This window comes from Syngnathus acus, chromosome 13, assembly GCF_901709675.1.
Source record: "Syngnathus acus chromosome 13, fSynAcu1.2, whole genome shotgun sequence".
Lineage (NCBI taxonomy): Eukaryota > Metazoa > Chordata > Actinopteri > Syngnathiformes > Syngnathidae > Syngnathus > Syngnathus acus.
This window is the reverse complement of record NC_051098.1, coordinates 6,586,182-6,614,091: the sequence shown is the minus strand read 5'-3', so window position 1 is coordinate 6,614,091 and position 27,910 is coordinate 6,586,182. Positions and strand designations below refer to the sequence as shown.

The 27,910-nt window shown below is 41.0% G+C and overlaps 2 protein-coding genes and 1 long non-coding RNA gene across 7 annotated transcripts in view; 2 read left to right on the top strand and 1 right to left on the bottom strand.

The window, feature by feature from the left end:
• The first annotated feature begins 241 nt into the window (after positions 1–241).
• On the top strand, positions 242–13,583 carry LOC119133078. The gene is made up of 4 exons (XR_005100043.1): positions 242–363; positions 1,454–1,529; positions 2,639–2,841; positions 12,461–13,583. It is a non-coding gene; the product is annotated as an uncharacterized LOC119133078 (long non-coding RNA).
• Positions 13,584–16,467: 2,884 nt separating this feature from the next.
• ccnl1a (cyclin L1a) lies at positions 16,468–24,355 on the top strand. Of its 4 annotated transcripts, XM_037268697.1 has the most exons (10): positions 16,470–16,798; positions 16,987–17,061; positions 17,349–17,458; positions 18,927–19,047; positions 19,156–19,220; positions 21,643–21,742; positions 22,317–22,421; positions 22,575–22,828; positions 23,021–23,119; positions 23,208–24,355. In XM_037268697.1, exons 1-10 carry the CDS (start codon positions 16,553–16,555, stop codon positions 23,674–23,676), a joined length of 1,644 nt encoding a protein of 547 aa, XP_037124592.1. In that variant the 5' UTR covers positions 16,470–16,552; the 3' UTR covers positions 23,677–24,355. The 4 variants fall into 4 exon arrangements, with proteins under 4 accessions (XP_037124593.1, XP_037124595.1, XP_037124592.1 ...); XM_037268699.1 differs by lacking the exons at positions 16,470–16,798; positions 16,987–17,061; positions 17,349–17,458 and adding an exon at positions 17,801–17,839; XM_037268700.1 differs by lacking the exons at positions 22,317–22,421; positions 22,575–22,828; positions 23,021–23,119; positions 23,208–24,355 and adding an exon at positions 19,586–19,599 and having other exon boundaries at positions 16,469–16,798.
• A 444-nt stretch (positions 24,356–24,799) lies between these two features.
• The window catches only part of veph1 (ventricular zone expressed PH domain-containing 1), a 41,474-nt gene continuing 38,363 nt past the window's right edge, over positions 24,800–27,910 (bottom strand). For both annotated transcript variants that reach the window (XM_037268683.1, XM_037268684.1), the window contains 2 exons: positions 27,347–27,400; positions 24,800–27,271 (listed from right to left, as the gene is read on the bottom strand). In XM_037268683.1, the coding sequence (XP_037124578.1) occupies positions 27,089–27,271; positions 27,347–27,400 (237 nt within the window). In that variant the 3' untranslated portion in view covers positions 24,800–27,088. The remainder of the gene's footprint in view (positions 27,272–27,346; positions 27,401–27,910) is intronic.

Sequence of the window (27,910 nt, the reverse complement as noted above, 5' to 3'; positions counted from 1 at the left end):
TAAGTCACTGCCAGGACATGTCCTGTTGGCTGAAGATGAGACCTTGAAACAGGAAACTCATGTTTGTTTTCATTTGTTACTGAGGCAACCGAGTATTTCCCCCATTGCCTAATAAAAAAAATAAATGAAAAAATGAAGGAGCTGTGACATACGGAGTGCCTACATGGGACAAATTAGCACTCTACCCTATGAGATTGTATAGAAGTGTGTCATAAATATGTAGAACATTTGACTAATTGAAATAAACAGTAGCTGGATATGACAAAAGCGAACTTTTTTTTCAAGGGAGATGCAAATAGAATCGAGATGTGACACGAGAACAAAGCAAGGAAGAGGAAGACTGATAGCTGGTGCCAGGCAGCTGTGAGTATCTCTGTGATTGCCAATTGTCATACACGATTACAACTCAAACTATATAAATTATAGAATGAGAAGAAATGACGCAACTTGAGCAGAGTAAAATGTACAAATCACGTATGAAGAAGATGGACCGTGAAAACGGGCTGTGTGTTTGTGACATCAGCCATGCAAGCGCTCTCACTCCGCATGCTCATTGCGTGTGCTTGCAAGGTCATAGGGCTAGACATCCAGCGACGCACTAACCCACCCACACAACAAACACATTAAGTGAGAGGGGATTAGAGTGGGGAAGTCAACATTGTTAGAGGGTAAGGTTGAAGTCTCTCTACTCCACATATTGTCATGGCATGCAGAGTTTGAGTTAAAACTGATTTCCAATTTACTTTCTCAAGAGCGAGACAGCAGCTGCACATAAAAGAAAAACACAGGCCCGCATATGCGCACAGCACATTCACTTTGCATTTTCACCACTAAGAGGATCTTAAAATCACTCACGTAAATTGCTTTGCACGGAACTCATCCATCATAGATGTTCATTGTAAAAACAGAAGAACTATTTTCATGTGCAGAATGATTTTTGGAACTTTTTCTTGATCCCTGCAGGGGGATTCAAAGTGGCGTTTGATTTATTCCACACTGAAATGGAGTTGTAGGAGTGGTCACAGAAAGTCTGCCTCAAGTCTTTTTTCAACGACCCATGCTAAATTCTGAACAATGTTCCCCTGCCAATCAGAGCCTGAAAGACACATGCCTCCTCTTCGGGCAAGTTAGAAATGAACAGACAATGGAACTTGTCATTGTAAGAAAAAATAGAAATGTTAGCAAAATAAAATCAAGCTCTCCCTCAACTAATGATGCTACTCGATGTGTTCATGCTGGAGTTTTGGTCCTGCTTGCTGTGTATATTCTGTTTTGAAAGCTTTCTTTTACCTTCTCTTATGTTAAAAGGTTTTTGGGTCAAATTCTGAATGATTTGACTTTGAAGGTTATTTATATTGATGCAGACCCTTATCTTGCTTACTGAACTAACAAAAGGCTCAGATGAAAACCGAGAGGCTCAGACTGAGCAATATTGTGCACTTTGTTTCCCCAGGGGCAGACATGACAGCGAGAGGAGCAGGTGTACCAGAAAAGTAGTCCAAGAGGGAGTACAAAGAAAAGCTGATCAGGTACATATTTGTCTTCTCCTGTCTTATTTCTCTCTATCTCTTTTCCTCCCCTAATTTCCTAAAAACTAATTAGATTCCTGTCATTTCCTTACAAATCATCCGCTTCCTCTACTCCACCACTCCTCTTCATCTCCTTCCTCCCAGACTGATGGGGGCGGAAGGATGGTGCGGGGTGCGGAGAAAGGGGAGGGGTCGGTTAAAGTCAGCTGAGATCTGCTCTTAGATCACTGAAGGAGATCATGGTCTCTATGAAGTGCCAGTGAGAAGAGAGTCCGCTGTGAGGCGTGCGCAGCAGATGGAAGCACTTCTTAGTTGGCGTAGAGTCATGTTTCTCACACTCCACTTTGCACAGATGTGTGCACGTCAATAAGCAGAGAGCGCCACGCCGGTATGCGAGGAGACACACATCCACCCCACATGTGTGCACCCACTCAGAGGCTCTCATCTTTCCCGACAGGCGTTGGAGGGATGCGGGCTGTTGTATTTGTTCATATGATATCTGCTGCTTTTCTTTTTCTAAGCCACTGGAAGCCTGGTGTGTTCAATTATACTGATTTATATCTCCACTCAGCGGTCCAGGATCTCCCGCCCTCTCTGGCATCCTATGCCGAGTAAGCACCATGTGATGATACTCTAGAGGGGTGGCACAAAGGAGCAGTCCCCTTTCGTTGAGCTAATTTAAAGCTGCACGGTACTGTTCACCAAATATAGATTAGAGACTGTTAAATGACTTTGTGACTTTGGGTACAAAACATCAGCATAATCAGTATGCCCTGATAAACCCACTTTTTCAAAGTGGCTAAATTAGATGTGAACATCTTCAAAGCAGTAACCCACAATGTCTATTCATTTACCAAAACCAAACTCGTGTAGTTTCGTGAAGATTCGGTGCTCCCCAACCCAAAAATACAGTCGTTTTTAGGAGTTGGCCTATTTGCTAGTTTTCAGCCCCTGAACAGGGAGATTCTTTGCTTATGCTTGCTGTAATGATGAAACGTGATCATTTTGGGTAATGCTGTTTTTTTTTTAGTTGTGTTAAAAAATATATTTAAAATCTAAACTTGTTGTCTGGCGATGTTTGGCAGTAATGTCTCGTGTGTGTCTGTCAGGTTAATAGGGCAAGCACAGAGGAATCTCGGGAAGTGGTTGTCATGTCAACAAAGGTGTGACACTCTTCAGGAGCAGCTGTTGGCGTAGCAACACAAAGAGGCACAAATGAACCGGGAGAGAAGCGCTGATAAAGAGAGCGTGACAAGTCTGAGGAAGGCTCTGGAGCATCTGGTCGGTCTGACATGAAGCAGACGAGTTGAAGGTGGTTTTTTTTTTTTCGCTTTCATTCTCCTAAAATGCTTTCAGTATATTAATTTTCCTCCAATTATGTGCCTCACCTGTTTCGTAGCCTCACAGTAAAGAAGGGTCAAGGGTTTGAATATGTTGTCTCGGGCCATTTTGTGTAGAATGCACATGTGCCCCCCAATTCCAGCCCTCAAATATGCAATTTCAGTTTTCCAACTTCCTCCCCACTACTGGCAAATTATTCACTGAAGATGCCATATTGTCTGTAAGCAGAAATATTGTCCTATCCAGTTCTGTGATTGACAAGTGATTAAGCCATCATGTACCAAAGTCAACTGGGGTCAGATTCAACTTCTCCATGTAGAAATGTCTTATCATTTACTATTTTGAAGAACTGAAAATGTCATCCACACTCAGCTTACTGAAGCACAATTTGATTACTTTCATCATTTTATTTATGAATTATACTGTAAAACCACAACCACAGATTAGTGGCAGCTGGAAATAGCTTGTTCTGATTTAAAGTATTTCCAATGCTTTCATGTCTGAGAAGATAAAAAAAGGAAAGCATCAGCAGTCACTCTGCAGACATACCATTTATGTGGATATAGAAGCTCTATAGTGTCCTATAGCCACAAAATTCCACAATTGTTCCAACTCAACCAGATGCAGATCTGGAAACTGGAAAGATCAAACGATTTAGTCAGAAAACTCAGTTTGTTGCGATCAAAATAAATATTTATACAACAAACTGGTGCCATTAAATAAATTATCAAAAAACACACAGATTAAATGAATGCATAATGAATTACATAACACCTTACCTTCTTTGTGCTTACCAGACCTTTAAGTGTGCTGCATCTCATTGTTAAATTGGTCATTTGCAACTGTTACCAGTTTATTATATTCTCAGGGGTGAGGGGAAGGGGAGGACTGCCTGAAGACTGTTTGTGGTTGCTGCCTGTGTCCCAAGACTGCACACGATCAATAGACATTAATTTGCACACCATTCACTGATACGGTGCACATTGCACAAAAGCTGAAAACACACTGCATTGAAATGTGAAAGGACAAGAATAATGGAACGTAAACGTTGACGTTTTCAAATGTGGGTAAGGAAAAGGTCAGGAATGTGTGCGCTGATCCTTTGCTGCTCTGATGTGTTAAAATCATTGAAGACTCGAAAATGCTCAGGGGTACAGTATGAATCTGTGTGAATGGTTTTATGTCAGTCCCTTGATTGACTGCTTGAATAGGCTTCACCTTTCCCTTGACCCTTAACAGTTCGGTGGTGTCGAATAGAAATACAAACATGGTTCTATTTGGAGTGGTTTGAAGCAGTGGATGTTTTCCAAATTCTTTTCACACTTATTGTTTGTTTATTCTACTGAAGGTGACTTTGTGTCCTAACTATGACACAACCACAAAGGAATTGCATGCCTAGTTTAAACTCAAATACTTTGCCAGTAATTACTCCGTTTTGAGCAAAGTATACAAACCTTAGCAAGTGGAAATGAACAAGTAAATTGTCTGACACATGGAGTTTTATTTTCATGCTCAGCATAAGTCTAGGGCAAAGTGCAGTCTAATTGTGAGTGTGGGTGGAGTGACTCCACCCATGCTTACAATTAGATTCCACTGGAATCTTTGCTTTGAGTATTTTTGTGGACGCGTGCAGTTAAAACCAGGAATGTGTGCTGTTGTAGGTGTGAACACAGGTGGCTAACCTCCAGGCCAATGGAGCAGTTCATCTCATTCCCATTAAAATCAGGCACGGGCACAGCACAGTCTTTGACGTTGTGGAAGATCAAAGCATGCAAAGTACATTTATAAAGAATTGCAAGCAGACCTCCCTCGATGGGTGGGCAATAGAAAGTTGGCCAGTGCAAGATCATTGCTGAGTAGTAGGCACTTGGAGACCACCTTCCAACCTGATTGTTTTGATTTATGTGTAACCCCCCCCCCCCACACACACACATACAGAGGGTAATTTTAAACATAATAAAGATAATAATACATCCAATGAATTAATTTCTAACGCTCTTGTCATTTGAATGAAATATGATGGCATTCGCATATACTCACAATTTGTCTGCATGCGCCTCAGTCATATTTATCAGAATTGCCTTACATCATCTATGCCACAACTTAGACCTGTTTACAGCTGGTCTAAAGTTGAGTCTATTTTCAGCCACCAAATTTTCAGGTGAGCCGCGGCCGAGTAAACAAAACGCCCTCACTCTGCCAGAATTCCTAGCATGGCACAGTATGGTATATTAAATTCCCCAACATGCTAAACCAGGCTTGCACTGACATGAAAATCAAGATTTAGTCCAAGGAATGTGTTGTTGTAAATCACATTATATAATTCCTGCTAAAAATGGAAGCTGGTAAGAGAATTTTGACTCAAATCTTAATTATCTTCCTTGTCTGCATCACGTCTGAACGGCAAGCCTTTGAGATGAGTCACAGAGTGTAAGATGATGTCAGTGGTAATTCTTGTTAATTGTTGATTCATAACCAATTAAAGCTATTCAGATTTGGCCTTTGGAGTTTTGTGGTTAAAGTATGGACATCGTTTTCATTGCAGTCATACCTCTTTGTCTGGCCGCATAACACAAAGATTGAATCAGCATAAAGCAGTAAAAAGGATTGTGCCTCTTGATGAGGTGGCCACCACACACACACACACGACACACTTGCCTGCCCTTAAAAGCAGCCTGTCGTGTGAGCAAATGAGTGCTCCTAGATTTTCCCATCCTTCCTCCCTGTAATCCCCCCAGACCTCCTTCTGAGGGCTGAATTTGCACGATCGCACTCCTCGGGGGTCAAGTACACGCACAGACCCACATGCGAACACAAACACATGCATGCTTGCAGGCTTAATAGTTTGTTTTGTAAATTGCTCTTCCTAAGGTCTACTATTAAAAAAAAAAAAAACAGTTGTATCATTATGTGTTATATCAATTCATGTTATGATGCTAACAGAAATACACAACCATGGTGTGCAGCGTTTCTCATTTACAATGCTGACTTGGAAGCAATTTAAGGTTCGGTGCCTATGGAAACTCCAACAGCAGACAGTCAGAGCCAGGAATCGAACCACTCTACCGACTGAGCCACAGCTGCCTGTTATTTATTTTGTTTTTATCGAGAGATTTGTGCCACAAATGCTGTCACATGGCTGTTTCACTAATCCAATGTAGCCACCAGAGACTTGACTCCATTTCGCCAATCAAATGGAGCCAGGCAGTCACGTGTCTATCTGTGTCTGTTTAAAAATGTTTACATCAGGGGTGTCAAACAAATTTTTGGCGCGGGCTGCATCGTAGTCATAGTTTCCTTCGGAGGGCCATTATGACTGTCAACCCAAATAAATGTATGAATGTCTCATATTATATAGTATATATATATAGGCGACACAACAAACTGATGACTAACTATTTTTAAAATCAGAGACTAGTAAAAACTGTTAATTTTTTTTAAAAGATGAATGGTAATAAAAAAAACTAGTAACATCTCATCTCAATTTTTTAAAAGTGAAGACAATTTGCAGTTGTAGTATTGACACTAAGTTGTCTTATCAAAGTCAAAAGTCAGCTTTATTGTCAATCCCTTCATATGTCAAGACACACAAAGTAACCGAAATTCCGTTTCCTCCATCCACGGTGACGAGACATACAAGTAGGCGACACAAAACAAAAACAAGAAGGCACAAACCATAAATAATAAATAATAAATAAAATAAAATGAGCGATGAATAAAAACAGACCAATAACCCATTGAATATGAGGGGCAAAACCGAGCCAGTGAGCATACAGCAAGAACAGGACGCTACGCTGAAAGGGGGAGCGAGTTCAGGATCCTAACAGCCTGGAGTACGAAGCTGTTGGAAAGTCTGGTGGTGCGGGAGTTAATTGAAAGTTAAGTGTGCACACCACACCATTAGCTCTCAGACACATCAACATTTTGCATTTTGTGTCATCTATATAGATTCATTGGCTGCTCTTTTGAAAGAATCTTTTTTAACTGCCACTTTCTCCATCTCTCAGCAAGTCTGGAACACATTTAAATGAGTTTTAGGACTCAAAATTGCAACTCTTGCGAGTGCATTCATGCATATATTTTATACACACTTAATATAAGTGTGTGTGCGTGTGTGTGCGTGCGTGCATGTGTGTGTGTGCAGTGAGTAGGCTGATGTGATTAGCCAGAGCCAGTGGAGTGAATAATATGTCTGCACAGGAATGTTGCGCTTTGTTATGCTATGTTATGAGGTTTTCTACAAGATACACACACATACACACACAATATCCAAATGGAATATAAACCTAATCAAGGCAATTGTATGATTATGACGCTGACATGCATTCACAGCACATGCCGACTTTACGCATCTCAAGTGAATTCAGATGCTCCTACCGTATAGTAAATTTTTCGTTCAGACGTTTATGTGAATCGATCAGATTTAATTTTATCTCATCCTCATCTGTGACTTTGTTTTTGTTTTTCCCTCAGCTGTTTTGTTTTAAGATTCCACTTGTTTCCAAGACTAGAGTTGGCTTTATTTTCTTATTGTTTTGTGCAAAATTAACTTTCTGAGAAGATCATTGAAAATAGGAGTTGCGGTATGTTTGAAGATGAATGTAGCTACACGTTGTTTGGTCTCATGTGGGTTTCTTAAGGCATTTCGTGTGGATCAGTGATGGTTTTAAAAACAGATGGAAGTCGTATCAAGCGAGGGAATTGGTTATTTACTCCTGGGGCAGTTGCTGTTTGAGCTTGGTTTCAAATGTTGTTCACCGACCTGATGGCGCGTTCGTCCATCACAGCACAAATGACCTCGTAAGGTTTCTCTTAGTTCAGTTGTTATCTATGATTCATCAGTCAATTTTAAGTCAACTATTTACAGGGCACAATCTTTTAAGAGTAGGACATGTAAATTGAGTCATGCAGTTATTTTCAGGAAATTATTGACAGCATTGCCTTCCATTATTTGAACAGAGTAACCGCTTTTCTTTCACTGCCAAAAATGGTTTATACACCCATTATGAGTTAAAATTTAACCCACATCGAGAACGAGAATAAACCCGAGCAAATCTGCGAGTCGTGGAACCATAATTAGCGTGCTTCTGCATAAAATAGCAAAGCGTGTGCTGCTCTCACTTGACTTCCAAATGACCTTGATTCGGCTGCACAAACACATTTCACTCTACAGACAGCTCTGTCATCAAATATTTCAATCAAGATGACCAAAGGGAAACTAAACAGAGTTGTCAGATAAATAACATTGGCACAGTCCTAGTATTTCATCATCTCTAACATCAATAGCTCATAAAGTGTATGCCAGGGCGGGCCATTTATTGTGTCAATTTGGGATTCCTGACCTACACCCGTAGAACAGGAAGTGGGTACCCTGTTTAAACACGCCCAGCAGCTGTGCACACACGCACGCACATGCACACACCCACACGCACACACACTCACAAGAGAGAGAGAGAGGGAGTGTATAAACACACAGCCCAACTGTGCTGCTCACACGCACATTCTCCCTATAAAGAGGAAGTGTTGTTTTCTCATTTGATGCGACTCACGCGAACGAGCCGCTTTTAACGGTGTCACAAAACCGCAAGCATAACACACGCATATGCGCGTGCGAATACTCACACGCTAATTTGTCTTTTACTTTCTCGTTTGAAACCCACCCCTGCCATTCTTTTTGTCACACTTGCATGCATACTGGAAATGTGCAAACGCAGGTGGGCAAATGCATCAAACATCCCCAGCTAAAACGAAAGCTTGGTTGCTTTTGACTCGCTTTTTAAGAAGAGTGCTGTATTCTGACAGAGATGATAATGCTCAATTTAGATTGGCACTGTCAAATGTCACCCAATAAGTATATGAAGATTGTTCCAAAGCATTTTACCAAGGCCAGTCCACTCACTGTTTTTTTTTTATAAGAGACCATAAAAGTTTGGCCTCTGTCCTGCCTTGTTTATTTGTTGTTTTTGCTTTTGTGACATCCTGTTTATACTCCCACAAAGCCAAGAGGCACAGTTGTCGCTGTGTCAAAGCTTTTTTTTTTTTTTGCTAAACGCAATGAAAACAATGTGAATGGCCATAATGTAACACACACTGCTGGCTTGCCATTCATGTGTGTGGACACACCAATGCCAGCAGTTATGCTTTTATGATTGTGTATTTGACTGCAGCCCTGGAAAGGAAGCTAGGCCAGAATGCACTTCATCTGCAGGGAGATGGAGCAGCTTGACAAGGAGGCAGAGCTACAGCTGACAATTCACAAGGGGGAAAAACAAAACAGCTGTTACTCAGACAGGACCAGCAGGACAGCAAACAACTTCAGGGCAAGATTAAATTCAATCAATCAAAATCAATCTCATATCCCTGTAAATGGACGAATCTGAATCTAAAATTATCAGTTATTTTCTCATGTTAATCACCAATTACAACTTCATTTTGAGAGAGGAATCACTGCTATTTTTTAAAACACATTTTGCAGTCGAATTACATTAAAACAGATAGTTCTCGTGTTGTGTATCCGCTCACAGCTTCACTGATTAGTAATGTCCGTGTGTTGCACATTTCTGCAATAAATGTTCCACTACGTCAATAGAATGCCCACGATAAAGGCACACCGCTATTGTGTTTGCACCGAGGGAGTAACCTAGAAGAATGATGCAGGAAAAGACAGAAGGTTGAGCCGCAAACACCCTGAACAGAAAACAAAATGAAACCTTGAACAGTGGAATGAAAGCTAAGAACAATGAAGCGAAACAGGTCAAAAAAATTGCTGGGAAATATGTGGCTTGTTGTACTACCCTGGCATTCGTTTGAAGTACATCGGAAATACTGTTGTGGGAAATACTGTCGTAAATTATTACACTGAATAGTCTCAACAGAGAAGGATGTCATTCATGAGACAGTCTCACCCAAAACAGAATATATACGAGTCATTCTTTCTACGGGACATTTTGACTCTGTGTATGATTTCGTCAACACATAACATTCTTTCTATATCCAGCTCATTGAGGAAGAGGGGGAAGTGCGGGCGGTGCAGATAGAGCTGCAGGAGGAGAAGTGCAAGGAAACTTGGTGAGGAGAGGAGGAGGCGATGCATCAGGAGTTACAGCTTGCTTTACAAACAGCAGGTGGCACTACAGATGCGTCACGCTCATACAGACTTGCGACAGATGGCAGTGAGAAACGCCAAACTACTTGATTTGGTGTGTTAAAAAGTCACTTAAAACAGAAACGTTGACTCCGGTTGTCCAAAGTGTTGGCTGAGTGTCTGTAAATTGTCAATGACTCCCCTCCCCCATTGTCATATTACTCAGTCTGGCTGCCCCAAAAGGTCAGTCCCTCTATAGCAGGCGTTGGGAACCTATGGCTCGCAAGCCAGATATGGCACTTTTGGTGACGTTATTAAAAAGAATACATTAGTACACAGAAAGAATCGTTGGTCTTAATTAAAATACATGCATTTAATTGTATCTAGCCTATCGTTCTTTTAAAATGGTATGGCTCTCACGGGAAATTATTTGTATAAAATAGGCTGTGTCTGACAAAAAGGTTCCCGACCCCTGGTCTACAGAGACAATCCCTGACCTATAACCTCATACTGACATCACTGAAGTCACATGACATGCTTTGGGTGTTCTGTGCGTGTATGATATTAGCATCTGTACACGTGAGCTGATTAGGTTGTACGAAAGCGGTTTGACATGTGTTTGTGTGTTGCCACTGGAATGTGTTTTACAGCGTTGGATGAAAAACAGTCTGCGTGTGACTTCTATCCAATAGCCTTGTAATCCTGCTCTCACTGAGATGCCTATAATGATGGCTGCCTCTCCATACAGCTCAACTGGCGTGCACAAGATCACACGCACACAACACATGCATGGCTCGCTATTCAACTCAAGCAGGAAGAAGCCTACGCCCCGCAGCCAAGTGTGCGAAATGACGCATGTGCACCTTTGCAATAACTCCCTGGAATGGTTTAAAGAGTGACACGTGGCTTTTGTGGCACACAAGCTTCACATAGCAACACATGCACATATGTGGAGAATTACAGGCCTATTAAATAAACCACGCAAAGAGAATGAGAGTCATATATACTACCGTATAGTGTTACACCGCATCATTGGGATTCCCCATAAACCAAGGAGCAGATGTTGACGGACAAATCCATATGCTTTATACACACCAACATACACAAATTGACTGATTGACAAGTAAGCCACAGTGTCATGGGTGTATCACGTGAGGTCTGTGATTTATGTGAAAGTTTGTGTTTGGGAAAAAAAAAAAAAAGGTAGTTCTGAATCAGTCTGTAAAATTAGTACAACATGACATACAGCAATGAGCAGGACTCAAAATGATATTGTTACCAAAATTATTGACTACTCAATATGTTAACGTGAGGTTGCCATAGCAATAAGACCCTCTTCACCATATTACAAGCCAAAGCTAGTGTAAGGTACAATTATAAAATCCTTGCCTTAAGCATGTGTACAGTACATTGTACTTATTGTCAAGAGCATTCAAAAGTCACGTGTTTGTAATTAAACAAGCTAGTGAGCGAGCAGTGTTCATGGCTATGATCCATATTGAAACACGAGGCATTGCCAGAAAAAAAGATGTGCCGTAAAACATTTTTATCTCTGACAAGCTGTCACATGATGAGTTTTAGTTTGTAATCACACTTGATTTAGTGAGAGTCACTCCCACTTTTAAGATGTAAACAAAATTGTGTTTATTCCAACTTCATTCCTTGTTGCCAACCCACTGTAATTGTGGCAAGAGTTGGTTGTATACATAGACGCTTCGCTTGTGACCTTTTCAAAGGTTTCCACAAAATCATGGAGTGTGTTAACAGTATGTTTGACAAACATTTTTAAGTGCTGCACGTTGATGGTGTCTAATGTGCATCGTACATTTTTACAATAACTAGGCCAAAGTCTGTTTTTATCCAGTTAGATAATAACGCTCATTTTGAATTGATCGCAACTGGAAACTCGAGTGTAGTCTTGCTCTTAGGCACCCAGAAAACAAAACCATCCTCTTCTATCATGAATGACACATTTCTCTTACGATGAAGGCATTTCTTTTTCTTTGTGTCATTTATGTAGTTTCTCACATCAAAACATACTAGGTTAAGTTTTGTCTGCTTCATGCTGACAAAACTTAATTATGTATACAGGTTCAGTTCAAGGTTACAAAGGGTTATTTTTTTGTGTCAGTGTATAATCTTTTGACACAAAAATCTAGATGCAATTTGTTTTTTGAGTTTTGTCAAATCGCATCTGATTTAGTTTTTGAATCTTCTGAATCTTTTGGGCAGTGATGTTATCCATCACTGCCCATTACTGCCCATTTTTTGACCCCCGGCACTCTCCATTAAACATTGTGCTGAAAGCACACTGACTTGCCATTTCTAAACCCCTTTCATTAAAACAATGGTGCTATACAGAGAAATCTCAAAAATACCATTGATTCATGAAGCAACTCTGAATCATCATTTTCCCATCACTAATATTAGGATCCTCAAATGCCTCTTTTATTTTCCAAATGACAAATGTTTTCTTTCTTCCTCCCACTGGGTGATGCTGCTCCAGGAAACACTCAGACCAGAATGTCAGGAGAGTGAAATTCTGACTGCTGCCTTGTCTCAAGCTCAGCAGGATCTTCTTGGGCTGCAGACCCTTGCACCTCAACTCTCCATCTGGGTCTACTCCGCCACAAACTGCTGCCCAGGCTGAAAGTGAGCAACACTTTAAGAGGCATCAAGCACAAGGTGCCTTTGGGGAAGGGCGGGTCACAATGCAGCTCTTCACATTGCGACTGGTTGACATTTTCTTCGTGTTTCGCCCTTTCACTCACACACATCCACAGAAAACATCATTAGGGCTGGAGTGGAGGAGCATGATGTCCCTCACTGTCTGTGGGCACAGACAATGTCTGTTGTTGACATTGTATGTTGTTGACATCATTCACACTGAGAGACAGGCGTAAAGAAAGTGTGTGCGTCAAGGAACTAATTTCCCTTCTCGAGGGCACACATGGAAGCCTTTTGGTTTTCACTCCCTGCGATCCCACTTTTCCACTCCAGCTGGGAGACAATGCATGGACGTACTGTCCCCACAGAGAGAAGGGGCCATCATGATTTTGTCCACTCACTGCCTCCTATGTGTGGTAGGAGTCACCATATTGATGACAGGATGGGGGAGGTTTAGTTCCATTTAAAATGGTTTCAAAAGAAAGCGCAAACTGATGGTTTATAAGGTAGTAAAAAAAATCCAAGTATCAGTTTTTACACATGGAGAGAGCTTTACATTGTCCACTCTTGATTTATTATTTTATTTTTTTACTTTGTACTATTTTGTTTATATTTTCAGGGTAGTCCAGCTCTCCTCCACAATCTAATAGTATGCTGCATCATTTCTGAAAAGCTAATAAGGGCTACTTGAGGTTACAAAGTTTGTTTTGATGCAAAAGTGACAGTCATTAACCTTGTGCATGACTTCCACTAGCTGTTGGCTGATAAAATTGTATTCAAGGTTTACACAGTCACTTCTGAGTTAGTTTTTAAAATTGGGTTTATGTACCTTAATAGTAGATTCTTTATGTCGGCTGGGAATTTATAAAAGAGTGTTCAACTGTTTTAATGGGATTCTGCAGTGGCACGTGCACCCCGTAAAACTGTCATGGGAGAGCACAGAGGCTTCTATCTAAAAAAAACAAAAAAACAAAAACATGTTTTATTCTTGACACTCACTGGAAATGGGTCAATATGTTTTGAATCTATTTGATTCATCATCCCTCCTGTGCTGTTGTTAAAAGGCATTTTCACTGCTAACACATTATGATCTGTTCTCGCTTAGCACTGAGTGGCTGAGTTGAAATTGCGTAAATTGCTTCTCCTAGCAGAAATATTTCTCTGCACTGCACCAGGCACAGTTTTCAAGCATTTATTAAGATTAGAAAAACGGTTGCTCTTTGATAAAGAAGACTAGCGATTCCTAATCAATCTCATATGGCCTTTTCCTTTTGGAATGGCTTTTTTTTTGTATAGCCCTTGAACAATGTATTTTGTATATATACACAGCACGTAAAGTTCCTCCTCTATTGCATGCAGTATGTTTGAAACGCCTTGGCATTCATTTTTCTCAATTTGAAGAAATCCTAAACGTTGAATGTGATCTACTTGGTGTAATTACCATAGCAGGGCAAGCATGCACGCATGTCCCTGGAGAATTTGCGCAAGATGCTTGTAAACACACACACCACAGGGAGTGGTGTGCGTGTGTATGTATAACTAAGCTCTTGTTCGTCACTGGGTATCCCTGAACGCTTTCCTCCTGCGTCGCTATGGTCATGCCGGAATTCTGCCATCCCGTAAGTCCTCCCACACCCTATAATTAAAGTCACCCGGGCAACAGGAGAAAGAATGCCCAGTATTCTTGTTGTCGTGGTAACTGCTTGAGTGCGAGAGCGGGGAGGTGCTGGTCGTAGGTGTTGGTTAATGATGGACACAATGAGGCCTGTCTGCCACCTCATGTGGTGTGCTAATGAAACAGATAAAATGTGTGCGGGTGTGAGTGTGTATTATTCCATGTTTTCTCTGTAGTGAGTGATTAGGGCTTATCTTACAATTGCCTCAAACAGACCGAATATTTTTCACATTACGATGAGGTCCAAATGGTACTTCTATTAAAACTGCCCACCATGTTACCTCTATTGTCTACTGGTTGTTTTAAGAGTACACAGTCACATCACTGTGATTATATTTGGCAACATGCAAATAATAGCTTCAACTAGATGGTGTGATGTTTTATCTAGGTTGTTTTGTTTAACAAGAAATGTGCACTGGATGTTTGGATTCAACTCGACATGGGGAAAAAAAAGAATGTAACTGTATTTTCTATAGCATTTCTCCTCAATAGTGACTCGGGTGGGATGAAACCTAACCCAGTCTGATTTTGGGCGAGGCAGTGCCCGACCCTGGACTGGTCGCCAGTCAATCACTTGGGGATGCATGTAGACATTTATGGACAAGATATGGGGTCTATGAATAACCACACGTGGGAAAACTGACCCCAATTGTACATGTGTGACAATGACAATAAAGATCTATTCTATTCTATTCTAACAATGTAAGCACAAAATAAATCGAGATTCGAACACACAACTGCGTGTTGTCTTCAATGTTGTGAATTCAAAAGCTGTCCACTGTTGCAATACACGCAATGTTCGGTCGCTGGTTCCCTCTGCTGACTGTTCAGAAGCACTGCAACGCCTCGGGCCACACATTGTTCAGTACATTTTGTACTGCATTGATCAGCTAAACTCATAATGATTTAAAATGTTTTTATATAATTAGTCAATACTAGCAATAGTATAATACGTTATGACGAAGATGCAATAATACAGGTATTAAATAACGCATTAAGCATGAAGTTATGAAATTAATGACGATTGTCACGGAGTGGAGGAAAGTAACAGCGGATGGATATGTACCAGAGGTGAGAGTAAAAAGTCTGAAACTTCCCGTAACATACGTCATTTGAGCAATTGGGACTTCCGCTTCCCTCAAGTTAGTTTGGTTGTCCGTTAACTTTTTCAAATTGCACAATTTCCAAATAAACATTTAAGGCAAACATTGTCATAGAACTTTTCTAGTGGAAACAAAGTTGAAACAGCAACAAGAAATAAAATAAAAAAATGAAAAAAGAGAAAATAATATTATAGAAACTAAATAAAGAATTATATTGTGAGGATCTCATACAAGAAGAGCATAAAGGACCATTAAAGAAAGTAGTCTCTGGGCATTTTTGTCAGTCATGTAATTTTTTTTTTTTTTATAGCTTGAGATCATTCTTCCGACTGTTCATGTGGAGCTTTGTTTTGAGGTATTTTGCATATGTGAATAAATTGTTTCACAAGAAATTAAATTGTTAACCAAAAAGTCAATTTTTTTTTACTTTAACTGAACTCCCACTTTAACAGACACCCGGGCAGTTCAAAGGGTGAAGAAGTGATTAGATGGATGGAAGTAATTTAATAATTTAAAAGTAGTTTAAAAGTTCTTTTTTTTTTAAATGTTTGAATTGGCAAATAATGTTTAATGATTCATGCATCAATGGACTAGGACTGAACGGAAGAGTACGGAGAATTCCCACTTTAAAGTCAGAATTCTGAGAAAGAAATCAGAATCCTGTTACCCCCCCCTTTTTTTTTTTTTTCTTCTTCACTGGCCCCCTCTTCCGTAGGACTGTAATCACGTAACAATATTTTATTTTTTGCCGGGAAGGACAGTATGGTTTGATTAAAACACTCTTAATAAATGTATGAAAGAATTGATTACGATCTAAGTTGAATGCTTGCCCCACAGAGTGACCTAATTTCGAAAATAATAGAACGCCCCACCAATTGTCATTGCCAAACATACAAACTAAAAAAAACATCACAAATTATTTTTAGAAACTAAACACGTATACATTTACAAATTTTAGTCGCATTGGAAAATCCTTGATTCTATAATTAAACGCAAGCTGCGTTTTATACTAACGTTGCGAAACTATTTTTCGCCTCGGATGTACACCAACGTCTGCGCCCCAGCAGCTTTGTGACGTCACTCTTCTAGTTCGGCACCCTGTTCCGTCTTGTGGCTGGCTGATCACCCCCGCCGAAGACGGTTTTTTTTTCGAATGAACATGGCCGCAGGTCCACTTTCTGTGTCTTCAACCACGTCAACAAACAACGATGGCATCCTCATTGGTGATAAAGTTTATTCCGAAGTGTACCTTACGATCGACAACTCGCTCATCCCCGAGGAAAGGCTCTCTCCGACGCCGTCAATGCTTGACGGCCTCGACCTACACACGGAAACCGACCTTCGCATTTTGGGATGTGAGCTGATTCAATCGGCGGGCATTCTTCTCCGTTTACCACAGGTTAATCGCCTCAATTCTTTTTAAAGCCGTCTTATGTTTTGGAGTCGCGGTGTCGAAAATAAGTCACGGCCTGTTAGCCGTTAGCTTGCTATGTCGCTGGCGTGGTGGAGTCAAAATGGCGTCGCTCCATTGTGCTATTTCGAAGGAACCCCCCCAAAAAAACTTGTATGTATTTATGTTTTTAACAGGTGGCGATGGCAACTGGGCAAGTGCTGTTTCATCGATTCTTTTACTCCAAGTCTTTCGTCAAGCATAGTTTCGAGGTAAGTCGTGTTGTGTGTTGTTAGGCTGTCGGGCCGCTGGTGCCGTCTCATGCTAGCGTATCGTTGGTGTAACGTTGGCGGGCGCCATGTTGGACACGTTCAAACGCGGTTTAATCCTTCCTTGGGCTGTTTTCGGATAATTTCCGCAATGCGCTTGAACCAAAATAACTGTTGTTTTACATAAACAACACTGTTGTGCTGTTTTTCCACGTGGTTATTTTCCCGATGTTATTGTCTGGTTTTCTACCACCCTTTTCTTGCAACCTTGTGCTTCATCTTGTATTTAGATTGTTGCAATGGCTTGTATTAACTTGGCCTCCAAGATTGAAGAAGCACCCAGGCGAATAAGAGACGTTATCAACGTTTTTCATCACTTGAAGCAGATTAGAGTAAAAAAGTAAGTATCAGATTATTTTACTGGAGGCATCCTGTAAAGATATTTCTGTTCTTGTTGATGTTTCATTGTATTAATTTTGCTGGGTTCCCTTCTGTTTATCATTGTACTCTTAATCTATGTTTATACTTTGCAGTATTTCACCCCACAAGTGTACATTTGCAGATGTAACACTTAAATTTTGACTACCACTTAAATTTGTGTCTCCCCAAAACTCAAGAGCATCTTATGACTACTGCTTTTGCAGTATGAATGATTAGTTTGACTAAGAAGTGTGTTCTTGGCAGTACTATAAGACCTCGGCATTAACTTGGCTTCTTTTTTCCCTTGCAACCAACTAACAGCGACCAGCTACATTTACCAAACCCTGGGTGATGTGGAATGGTACGTAAGATGAAGCAGTCGGCATGACAACCATGATCCAAGGGGGCCTATCTCCTCGCCCAGGCCCCTTCCTGTGGGAGACGCCCGTGGTCTGCGCCACCTCGGGGCACTGGGATTGGGGATGACAGGCTGGCCGAAGGTCCTTGGCCCCCTGGGCACCTTGAAGACTTCTGTGGTTCAGTCTTAAGCTTTGGTTATCTGTGCGTCAATCTCCAGACTGTTGGGTAATGTAGTTCTCTTTTGACTACTGCCTACCATGCATTTTTTTTTTATGTGCAATTAGCTCAAAATCCCTTTCACTAGCTGTCATTTACGGCTATTTTTGGAATATCACCTTGTTCGTTGCCAAAATGAGCCAATTTCATACAGTTTAGTCACTAACTGATTGCATAAGTCATTGCGAATGTATTAGATTCAGTGCGTCAGCTTCATCGTGATGAGTTTGGTAGTCACATTTTTAGAAGTGTAATTGTTGAATTTTAGCACGAGTTCTTTGAATGCCTGTAATTCTCGCATCTCTTTCAGTTCATTAAGTAACTGAACCTATTTGTTGCAAGTCAATATTATTACTAATATTCTATTTTTTTTGCTTTAGTTGGAGTAGAAATACCAGTCTAATTGCGTGGTTACATACATACAGTATACTGTCTTGACTCAGTTTGCTTTTGAAATCACTTAGAAAACATTTCAATGGCTCATTGAATCATTTGTTTTCTACCTAAATAAGCATATGTCTTATGCTCATGCTCGCTCAAAACTTATATAACTTAAATGAGGTGATTTGAAGTTGTTAGCATATTTTTAAGTGTTGTGTGCAACGACCATGGCTGATATTTCAATGCTGTGACAGGCTGTGATTGAGGTTGACAGCGACAGATCCTAAAAGCTTTCAGAACCACAGGAGTCATCAAACCCCAGCAGACTGTCAGGCATGCAGTTAACTAAACAAAACTGCTGAAAGTTGGTTGGAATTGGGAAAAAAGAAAAGAACCGAGAGTACTTCTAAACAGAAGGGTTTTTTCTTTTGGGTGGGTTTGAGATTCTCAATGGAAGGGGAGGCTTTTATTTTGATTCCATTTTAAACCAGGACTCCAAGTTCATTGATTCTTGATCAGAACTACATAAACACCAAAAATCAAGTCATCAAAGCTGAGCGGCGTATTCTCAAGGAACTGGGCTTCTGTGTGCATGTCAAGCATCCGCACAAGGTGAGGTTACACCCAACACACGATAGCAAAACTTACCAGTCTAGTTTTGCAGGCATTTCCCCATGAGAGCAATTTATAAAATGTGTTTCTCCCCTTTCATCTGTCTAGATAATTGTCATGTACTTGCAAGTCCTGGAGTGTGAAAAGAACCAAACCCTGGTCCAGACTGCCTGGTAAGTTTCATTGTTGTTTTCCACCTCACCTTAAGCTACTTCCTCTCTTGTATCAGAGACAAGTTTCAGCAGACTGACACAGACCTGGGCTAAAGATGAACCGTTGAAACGTTTAAAAGGCCACCTGATTTTGTCCTAGGACATCATTGTAAGCCTATTTTGGTGGAAAGTGCCATTTAGGAATCCTTGATGTTTTTAGGCACATTGAAACCTTTTGCCCAGGTTTACTCCCATTTGCTCCAGTTCACGTATTGCTGCAATTTGTATTATTGCACCCCTGTGACGTCTCACACGTGCTGTAAATTGTTGATGGTGTCAGGGAGCGTGATTTAACTTTGTCCTTTCTCTCTACTCTTTGATTAAAGGGTAGTCCGTGCTGGTAAGTCACATAAAGAACCTCTGAACTCTGCCTCCTCCAACCACATGACCTCAGGAAGCCTCCCCCCTTTGGCTGGCTGCCCCTCTCCGCACAGCCAGTCCCAATGCTGAGACTCGTTGAAGGGGGCGCGCTCGCTGGGGCCTTTCCCAACAGCCTACATCGTCTTATTTTCTCTTGGCTCTCCACAAGGATTTGTATTTTTCTTTGTGCCAAGGCTCTTAGGATCACATTGTTACCATATTTTTATTACATTCTAGTTTACTCTTACTGAGTATTGACCAAAGTTAGTTTTTGGAGCAGGTAAAAACTTAATAGTATAGCATGTCATGTCCCAAACTGACGTGTTGTCCAGACATGTCTGTTTTGCAGGCGGATCCAGTTCTCAGGTTTTGCCTTCCGGGACCCTTCTTGCTCTGCACCAGTCATAATTCAACACAGTTAGCATGTTGTTGGCATAGTTTTAATGCTGAGCCATTGAAGTATCTTATGGTTCCTTAATTAGACTGTAACAGCTGAGCGTGCTGAACATCAGCGTCTTCTAGATGAAGGAAAACATGTTGAATGGAGGAGGAACATAGCAAAGAGTTTTTTTTGTTTTTTTTTTCATTTTTGCCTGGCCAATTATTAAATTTTTGTGAGGGTCGGTTTTCAGGTTTGTTCAGTTGCATTTTACCATTTTGCTCCTCATAGACTACGTTTGGTTTTAATCCTTTTTTGTCTGTCTTCCAATGACATTGATTACTCATGTTTTTGCCCGATATACACCCCATTTTTGAATGTCACCACTTTTTGTTTATCCTTTGAAATATCAAGTGTGCATTTTTTTTTTGGCACAGCAATTTCACCCAAGACAGCAATCCTCTGATCATAGTCTTGTCTCCAAGTCTGATTTGGATAATGAATTACGATGACAAAGTTTGGCCTCGTAAGCTTGCACACCGCTGGCTTTCCCAGAACTAGCTTCTGTGCATGTCCACCGACCTTCAATGCTTTTGCTTCCTGGTCCCTTCAGATCTAACAATCTGAATGTGGCAACTGTGGCGTCGATACATTTGATACATCTAAAACGTGTGCATGTTCCCATGGCATGTGTCATCACCTCATCTGCTCATGGCAAGGTGTCGTGTAAGGCTGGCAGGTCTTCAGATGGAAATTATGTGACAAACACCACTGCCGTGAACACCCCAGAGAGAAATGGGCAAAGTTAAACATTACAGACCCCAAGTTTAACTTAACTAGCTATTCGGGGATCTTAGCAGCTCGACATTTCAGCTACTGCTATACAATGGTACAGCAAATTTGACTTTCCAAGTTGTATTTCCGATCAAAATCTCATATGGAATCAGTTATTCCAGAGTTACCACCATTAAAACCTTAGCCAAAGTTAAATTATTGTAACAAGTTAAAAGTTGACTGATCTGATTTTGATATTTTGGTGAACGTATAAAAAGTCACGGCATATGTTTTAATCACAAGTAACAAGTGTAGCTTGCATGAAAAAATGTAATATGGGTCATCCAAATCTGCAGTGGGCGCTTGTCACTAGTCATAATATCTAAATCAATTATTTTTGTTTGGTAAAGCTTGATGACTTTAGGGAGCCAGTGGAAGCAAAACTCGGAAGTAAAAAGGCATGAAAACAAGCAATCGTGCCAAACATTAACAACACTTATTTGTGATCAGTCGTCCATGGCTGATGGTGGTGGTCTCCAAATATGACACCTCACTACTAATTGACTTAATTTGAGTCTGCTGTAGATGTAGACAAATCCAGGAAAAATTCAGAAATTGACAACAAAAGTCCAGTTCCTTGCTGCAAATCTAGTCCTTGTTGATGCGAAAGTAATGCCCTTAATTTCTAGTATTAAAAGTAAATTTTGCACGGGCATGTAAACTGGCTTTATTGTTCCCTTTTGCGGTACCACTGCATTCTGCAATAGCTGGATTTATGTCGAGGGAGTCTCCATCTAGAAAAATGACTAACATAGTGGCTTTGTTTAGAGAAGATGCTATGTTTTTGTTTGCTCTTCTTTGTCTTTAAAGGAATTACATGAATGACAGTTTGAGGACCAACGTCTTTGTAAGGTTCCAGGCAGAGACCATTGCATGTGCCTGCATATTCCTTGCTGCCCGAGCTCTGCAGGTGAGGATAAAAAAATATATATATTGAGGTGCTTTGAAATCGTATGTGGCCCTTCTATGACATGTTATGAGAAAATATTCTTTGCTAATCTGTACTCTTGATTTACCTGTTCGTTCTGCGTAATCTCTACTGCGTTTACATGTCAGTGAATGAAAAACAGTACGCATGAGGAAGAGAATGTAACCTGATTGATGTCATGTTGGACTGGTTTCTCCAGGCAGTCGAGGCACAAAAGGAAGTTAGACTACTACACACTTTTGCAGGTCTGGCTGATTCTAAAGTACTACACTGTCCGCGTGCGATATACATTTGCAGCTGCCTTAGAATGGTCACTGTGTCCCGGTTACCTTGGGGCTTCTGGTTTGGTCGGTGTGGCATACCCAAGAATCTGCCTTTTGTTTTATTCACTTTATTGACATTTTACCACAGAGATTAAACAGGGTCCAATCAGCATGGCATCACTCACCTTTTGGTCTTTGTTAGGAGTACAGATAAGCAAAAGTATTTTTCCCCTCATACGCTGGCATGCGGATGGCTTCTGTAGAATTTTGAGGTAGCTCCATTTTCTCCCCAGATCCCCCTGCCCAACAAACCTCAATGGTACATGCTGTTCGGAGCAAGTGACGATGACATTAAAGAGGTCTGCATCACCACCCTTAAACTCTACACAAGGAAAAAGGTAAAACATTTGTCTTGGTTTCATGCATTAACGTACCAATGACAATACTAGGAAGAAAAGAAAGGTGACGCAATAGAACATTTAGTGGGTCCAAAATGTACTGGTCCTATTCAATGCTCAGTGTGTTGACTGACAGTGTAACTTGTTTCACAGCCCAACTATGAGCAGCTGGACAAAGAGGTGGACCGGAGGAAGGTTTGCTTGGCTGAAGCCAAGTTGAAGGCCAAAGGGTTGAATCCAGATGGCACCCCAGCATTGACCACTCTGGGGAGTTTCTCACCCTCCTCAAAACCTTGTTCTCCAAATGTGGTCAAAGTGGAAGAGAAGTCCCCCAACAGCCAAACTGTTAAAACTGTAAAGAAGGAGACAGACAACCGCACACAGATGACAAAAAGCCCACACAATGGGTAAGAAAAGCTGCTGTGACACAATAATAGTGATTTAACTTAATCAAATTCATGATGAATGTCTGTAGTTAAAACACTTGCTGTTCCTTTCGTTACAAATCTTCTGTGGTGTTTACATTGGTACGTTTGTCATAAATTAATGAAGTTCCCTGAATTCTTTTCTAACCATCTTTTTCACCATCTTCATATTAGGATGCGGAAGGAGGCAAAGATTGGGAGGAACAGTCGGAGTGGCAGCCGTTCGCGTTCCAGAACGCGTTCACGTTCCAGATCGCATTCCCCTCGCAGGCAGTAAGTCAACACACACACACACACACACGTGTGTCTGTCACGTGTCACGTCTGTTGTGACACTCCATTCCCCTCCCGATTTTTTGCAGTTACAACAGCCGGCGCAGTCGCTCAGGGACGTACAGTTCTCGCTCACGCTCGCGATCCCACAGCCGGAGTCCCTCGCCTCGGAGACACCCCCCCTCACCCTTCCTCCCCCATCTCAAAGCCAAGGCCGCCCACCATGGCAACAGTGACTCCAAGAGCGGCGGCCGCCACAACGGCGGGGGCCACAAAAGGAAACGCTCGCGTTCTCGGTCCCGCTCCCGCACGCCCCTCAAAGCTGACAGGGAGCGGGATCGAGAGAGGGAAAGAGAGCGGGACAGAGAGCGCGGCGGGGCCTTCGACACAACTTCAAAGAAACACAAACACGAGCGCAGCGGCGGACATCGAGGAGACAGGAGAGATGGGGAGAGATCGCGCTCTTACGACAGGGACAGGGAGCGCGAGCGTGGTCACAAAGGCAAACATCACAGCAGTAGCGGCGGACATTCAGGACACGGACGACACAGACGCTGACACTCGCATCGGCAACAAAACTTTTCCAAATTGTAAATAATTTCAGGAGTGTCAAAGCCAGCGTTGACGTTTGGGGTTTCTCAAACGCATCCTTTATTTGACTCAAAAGATGTCTTTGTTTGAATGGAATGTTGATTTTGATACATTTGTGTTGACGTGTAGAAAATGGTTCTCATGTCAAATTTGTTCCCAGAAGCCAACATGCTGTGTGTCGAGTCCTCTATTCATGTCACACACCAGCTAACATTTAGCTTCAATGTGGACTTTGTGCGACAACGCCTGACTGGCCAGACAAAATGTCCCACATAGCCCTGCCCTATCAGATTCACATGTACAGTAGAAAAGCATCTATTTACAGTGTAAAGTTGGAGTGATGTCCATGGGTGGAATGTCAATGCTTTAATTTTTTAAAGCGATCTGCACAGTGGATAGCAAGGATGAAAAATGTCAAATAAAACAATTCAGGAAAGCAAAATGCTGTAGGCAGGTCTTTGTCCCCAAGGTTTACATTTTTTTAATAGTTTCCAAAGAACAGTTTTGCTGTTGACCAGTTATTCATATTCTTTACATTGTGATTAAATTTAATTTAAACGTTTTGGGCTGTCAACTGGTTACACTGGTTTTAGTCTACACATATTCATGTCCTATTTTTATTCAATAAATGAGTTACAGCACTGAATTGTGTTTGGACTTTTTTTCTCTACTACCTGAAAGTCTGAGTGAACATGTCCCGCTACTTGAAAGGCAAATAGTCTTTCTTTTGTAGCAAAATAGATGAGTTTAAATGCCAGTGTGGATAATTGTAATGCGAATAGTAAAAGCCAGCTACGTGCAATTTTGTCACCTTGGAAATATGCAGTTATGTAAATACTCGCCAGAGGGCACTGTCGCTTCTTTGTAGTGGGGTGTCCAGCTTGTTTCCTAAATGCTCAATTACTGGTTTATGCAACAACAACAAAAATGTGACAAGGTCTGTATCTCCTGCATTAGAACCACCTAGATTAAAAAGTGACCACGATTGGATTGCATTTTCAAATTTATATTTCAGGTTCAATGTAATGTGAGGGGGACCCTGACTACATTCTTGCATCCTGAGTACATATTGTGCACTAAAAAATGCTTCATTGATTGCACCATCACAGATTTATTGATGAACTCTGCTGAGAAAAGGCAACGTGCACACAATCCATGGTATTTCACAATCCTCAAGATTCAAATCAAGAGAAGAACTGGAAGACAATTTCATTCAGTAGTCTTTATACACATGATTGAGTCATTTATACAAAATAAATAGCACATTCTTTGACCTATTAAAATAACGTGTACTAATTGTAGTGCCAAAAAATACATTTGATGTTAAAATGGCAAAGGTGGTTAGGAAGTTTGCCTCACAGCTATGAAGTTTGGGGGTTTGAATCTCAGTTCAGACCTTCCTGTGTGGACTTTTTGCACTTGTTTAGGTTTCTTCTAACATGCATGTTGGGTTAATTGAACAGTTTGGTGATGGGAAAATGAAGCTTCAAACTTGCTTTATGAAGCAATTGTATTTAAAAACAAAAGATGGCACTGTTGGGGTAAAGAAAGAAAGAAATGGTAAATCAGTGCTTTTAGCCCAACATCTGGATTTTGGTCTGTTTTCTTGACCCCTCCCTGACACACCTGCTCTATTGAAAATGGATCAATCAGCCTATCTAAAGTGTTCCACAAAGTCATCCTTGAATGAGTTTGGCTGTTGTGGAAAAACTTTTTGGAAAAAAGAGAACTTTTCCAACATCAGTGGCATCTGACATTACAAAATGTTTTTCTGAACCAAAAATCAGTCCATATATTTTTTCATCCCACCCCCACCAACATCTCACTAAACTTAGATTGCGTCTAAATGGTGTAACGTTTCTACCAAAGTGATGGTACTGACTGAACACTGATTTTGATTCTAGGAGGTGGTGAAGGGAAATGGGGAAATAGAATGCAACATAGGTAATCTGAGCCGATGTTATGTCTGCAGTTAGCTGAGTTCCAGCTGTTGCACTAAGATTTGAAGTGAAGATATTTAAGTGCAGTCGAACCTAAATGGTTGAATGCCCTAAAAGTGATCAAGTTCAATCTATCATGTAGAAGGAGGTCATATCAACTCCACACAAAAAGGCTAGCGGCAAGAGTCGAACCCAAAACCTCAGATATGTGAGACAGATGCGCAAACCACTAGGCGCCTAACCTAAAAAATATAAAACACAGTTGATCGGTTTTATGAAGGTGACAGTTTGAGATGTGTGTTAAGTAAAAAAAAACACAAAAAAAACTCTCGTGTGCTACAAGACAGGCCGAAAGCTGGAAACTGTGAAGCAGGCACAATCTTAAAACAAGATTTTAACAGGACGTTAACATCTTTGAAGGAGATTGTTGCAATCAATCAATACAACAAAACAGCTGATTTATTTTTCTTGCAGTCACTCAACTATGAGGCAAGAGCGTTGACTTTGCCGCAAAACATCAAGATAGGCTTTGAGACGCCCCAAAATAGCAATACTCCAGACAGCAAAGAAAAGCAACTTGACCACTGCACCGACTGACCCTTGTGGGAATTTTCAAAATAGATGAATATTTATGAGAAAGTAATATGAACTGCTCTTTTTGAAACAAATAGAAAGCAGAAGAAAAGAAAATATCAAATGTGTCACTTGCACACCTCGTATTACCTACACATTTAAGGCATATTTTGACATTTGAAATAATCGCTTTGCCTTCCAAGAATATGAAATAAAACTCAAACTATGGGGTTGTGTCCACATCAGGGGTTTGCAAAGTACGGCCCTTGGGCCACATACAGTCAGCTCTGCTTTGAATTTGGCTCATCAAGAATCCTGTAATATTTCATCCATTCATTTTGTCGTTTGTCCCTAAAATTGGTTAGTTAAATGTAATCATTAATCATCTTATTAAATAATCGGTTAATTGGTTCATTGACAACTATTAAAATGTAAGGAATTTTACATGTAGGGTTCACACACGCACACACACTTGCACTTATTTTGGTTATTACTACAGGATGCAATTTATCAGCTCATTTGGTTTGCTTCGTTCCAATCAAGATCTATTTGGAAATCGAGACATGATTCAAGTTGCTTACCACAGTTGTTCCATTGCTGGTATATTATCACTATCATTTCTAGAATGTAATACTGCATACTTAATGAAAGTGTCAGTTGGCTCGCCCTGTTTCCAAAATGAGTAATCCTGTTTTTTTTTATACTGAGCGCTGCTTTCTGTTGCACTTTGCTTCCATGAACTATAGATTACTTCTGATGAGTTTGTGCTCTTAAACAACATGAACACATTTCAACATATTGATTAATATGTGTGCGCTTCCATAAAAGCTCAGGTGAGTTGTGAAGCTGAAGGTGGTGCGGTCAGGTCACAGGTAGGTGGTGGCCTCTCTGTTTTCTCGCTCTCTAGCCTGAGCCACGGCCACGTTGATGCACTGCAGCCACTCCTCAGCGTGCTTCTCATCCTGGGCCTTCAGTACATACGTCTTATTGTCTGTGAAGATCTCAAAAGCTCGCGGTAGACCCCGATCCCGCCGCTTCTTGGCCACCACCTGACAAACAAATGAGAACCGGATTGACGCGTGCCCTGATTTAACAGAAGAGCGCCGGGTACTGCTGAGGCTTACCTTGACGCTTTGTACTTTGCTCAGTTCGATCGGAATGTCATCCAGCTCATCCTTCTGCAGGGAGTGGGAGTAAAAAAAAAAAGTCTTTGTGTGTCACTGACAATGGCATGTTGGTCATTTCCTCGTAACACTGATGCATCACCGACTGCTTCCAGTATGTTTAACCGCACACCAAATGATTTTACAGATTGAATGTTGAAATGTGTTGTTTTGCAGAGCTTCTGGGGCGCTAAACACAATGTTACAAATGGTTGTCTGTAATTGTTGAGGGTCTGGCAGGGATATTGCGCACTGACTTTACTCGGCGGTAACCACATAACTAGAGAATGTGTTGGATGATTAGTGCTGTTGTTGCCACACTGGTGGTCTTGTTGCTGTTTACCAAAGGGTGCACTCATGTACCCATTTATTATTGACTTCATGGAACATACAGTACAGTGAATCATCAACAATTACTCATTGGCCACATCATTAGGTACATCAACTCAAGCAAAGTGTGCCCCCATTAAGCTTCAATTATGCAAAATTGGTGGATTTTTAGATACACAAATGTCTTGAATGGTT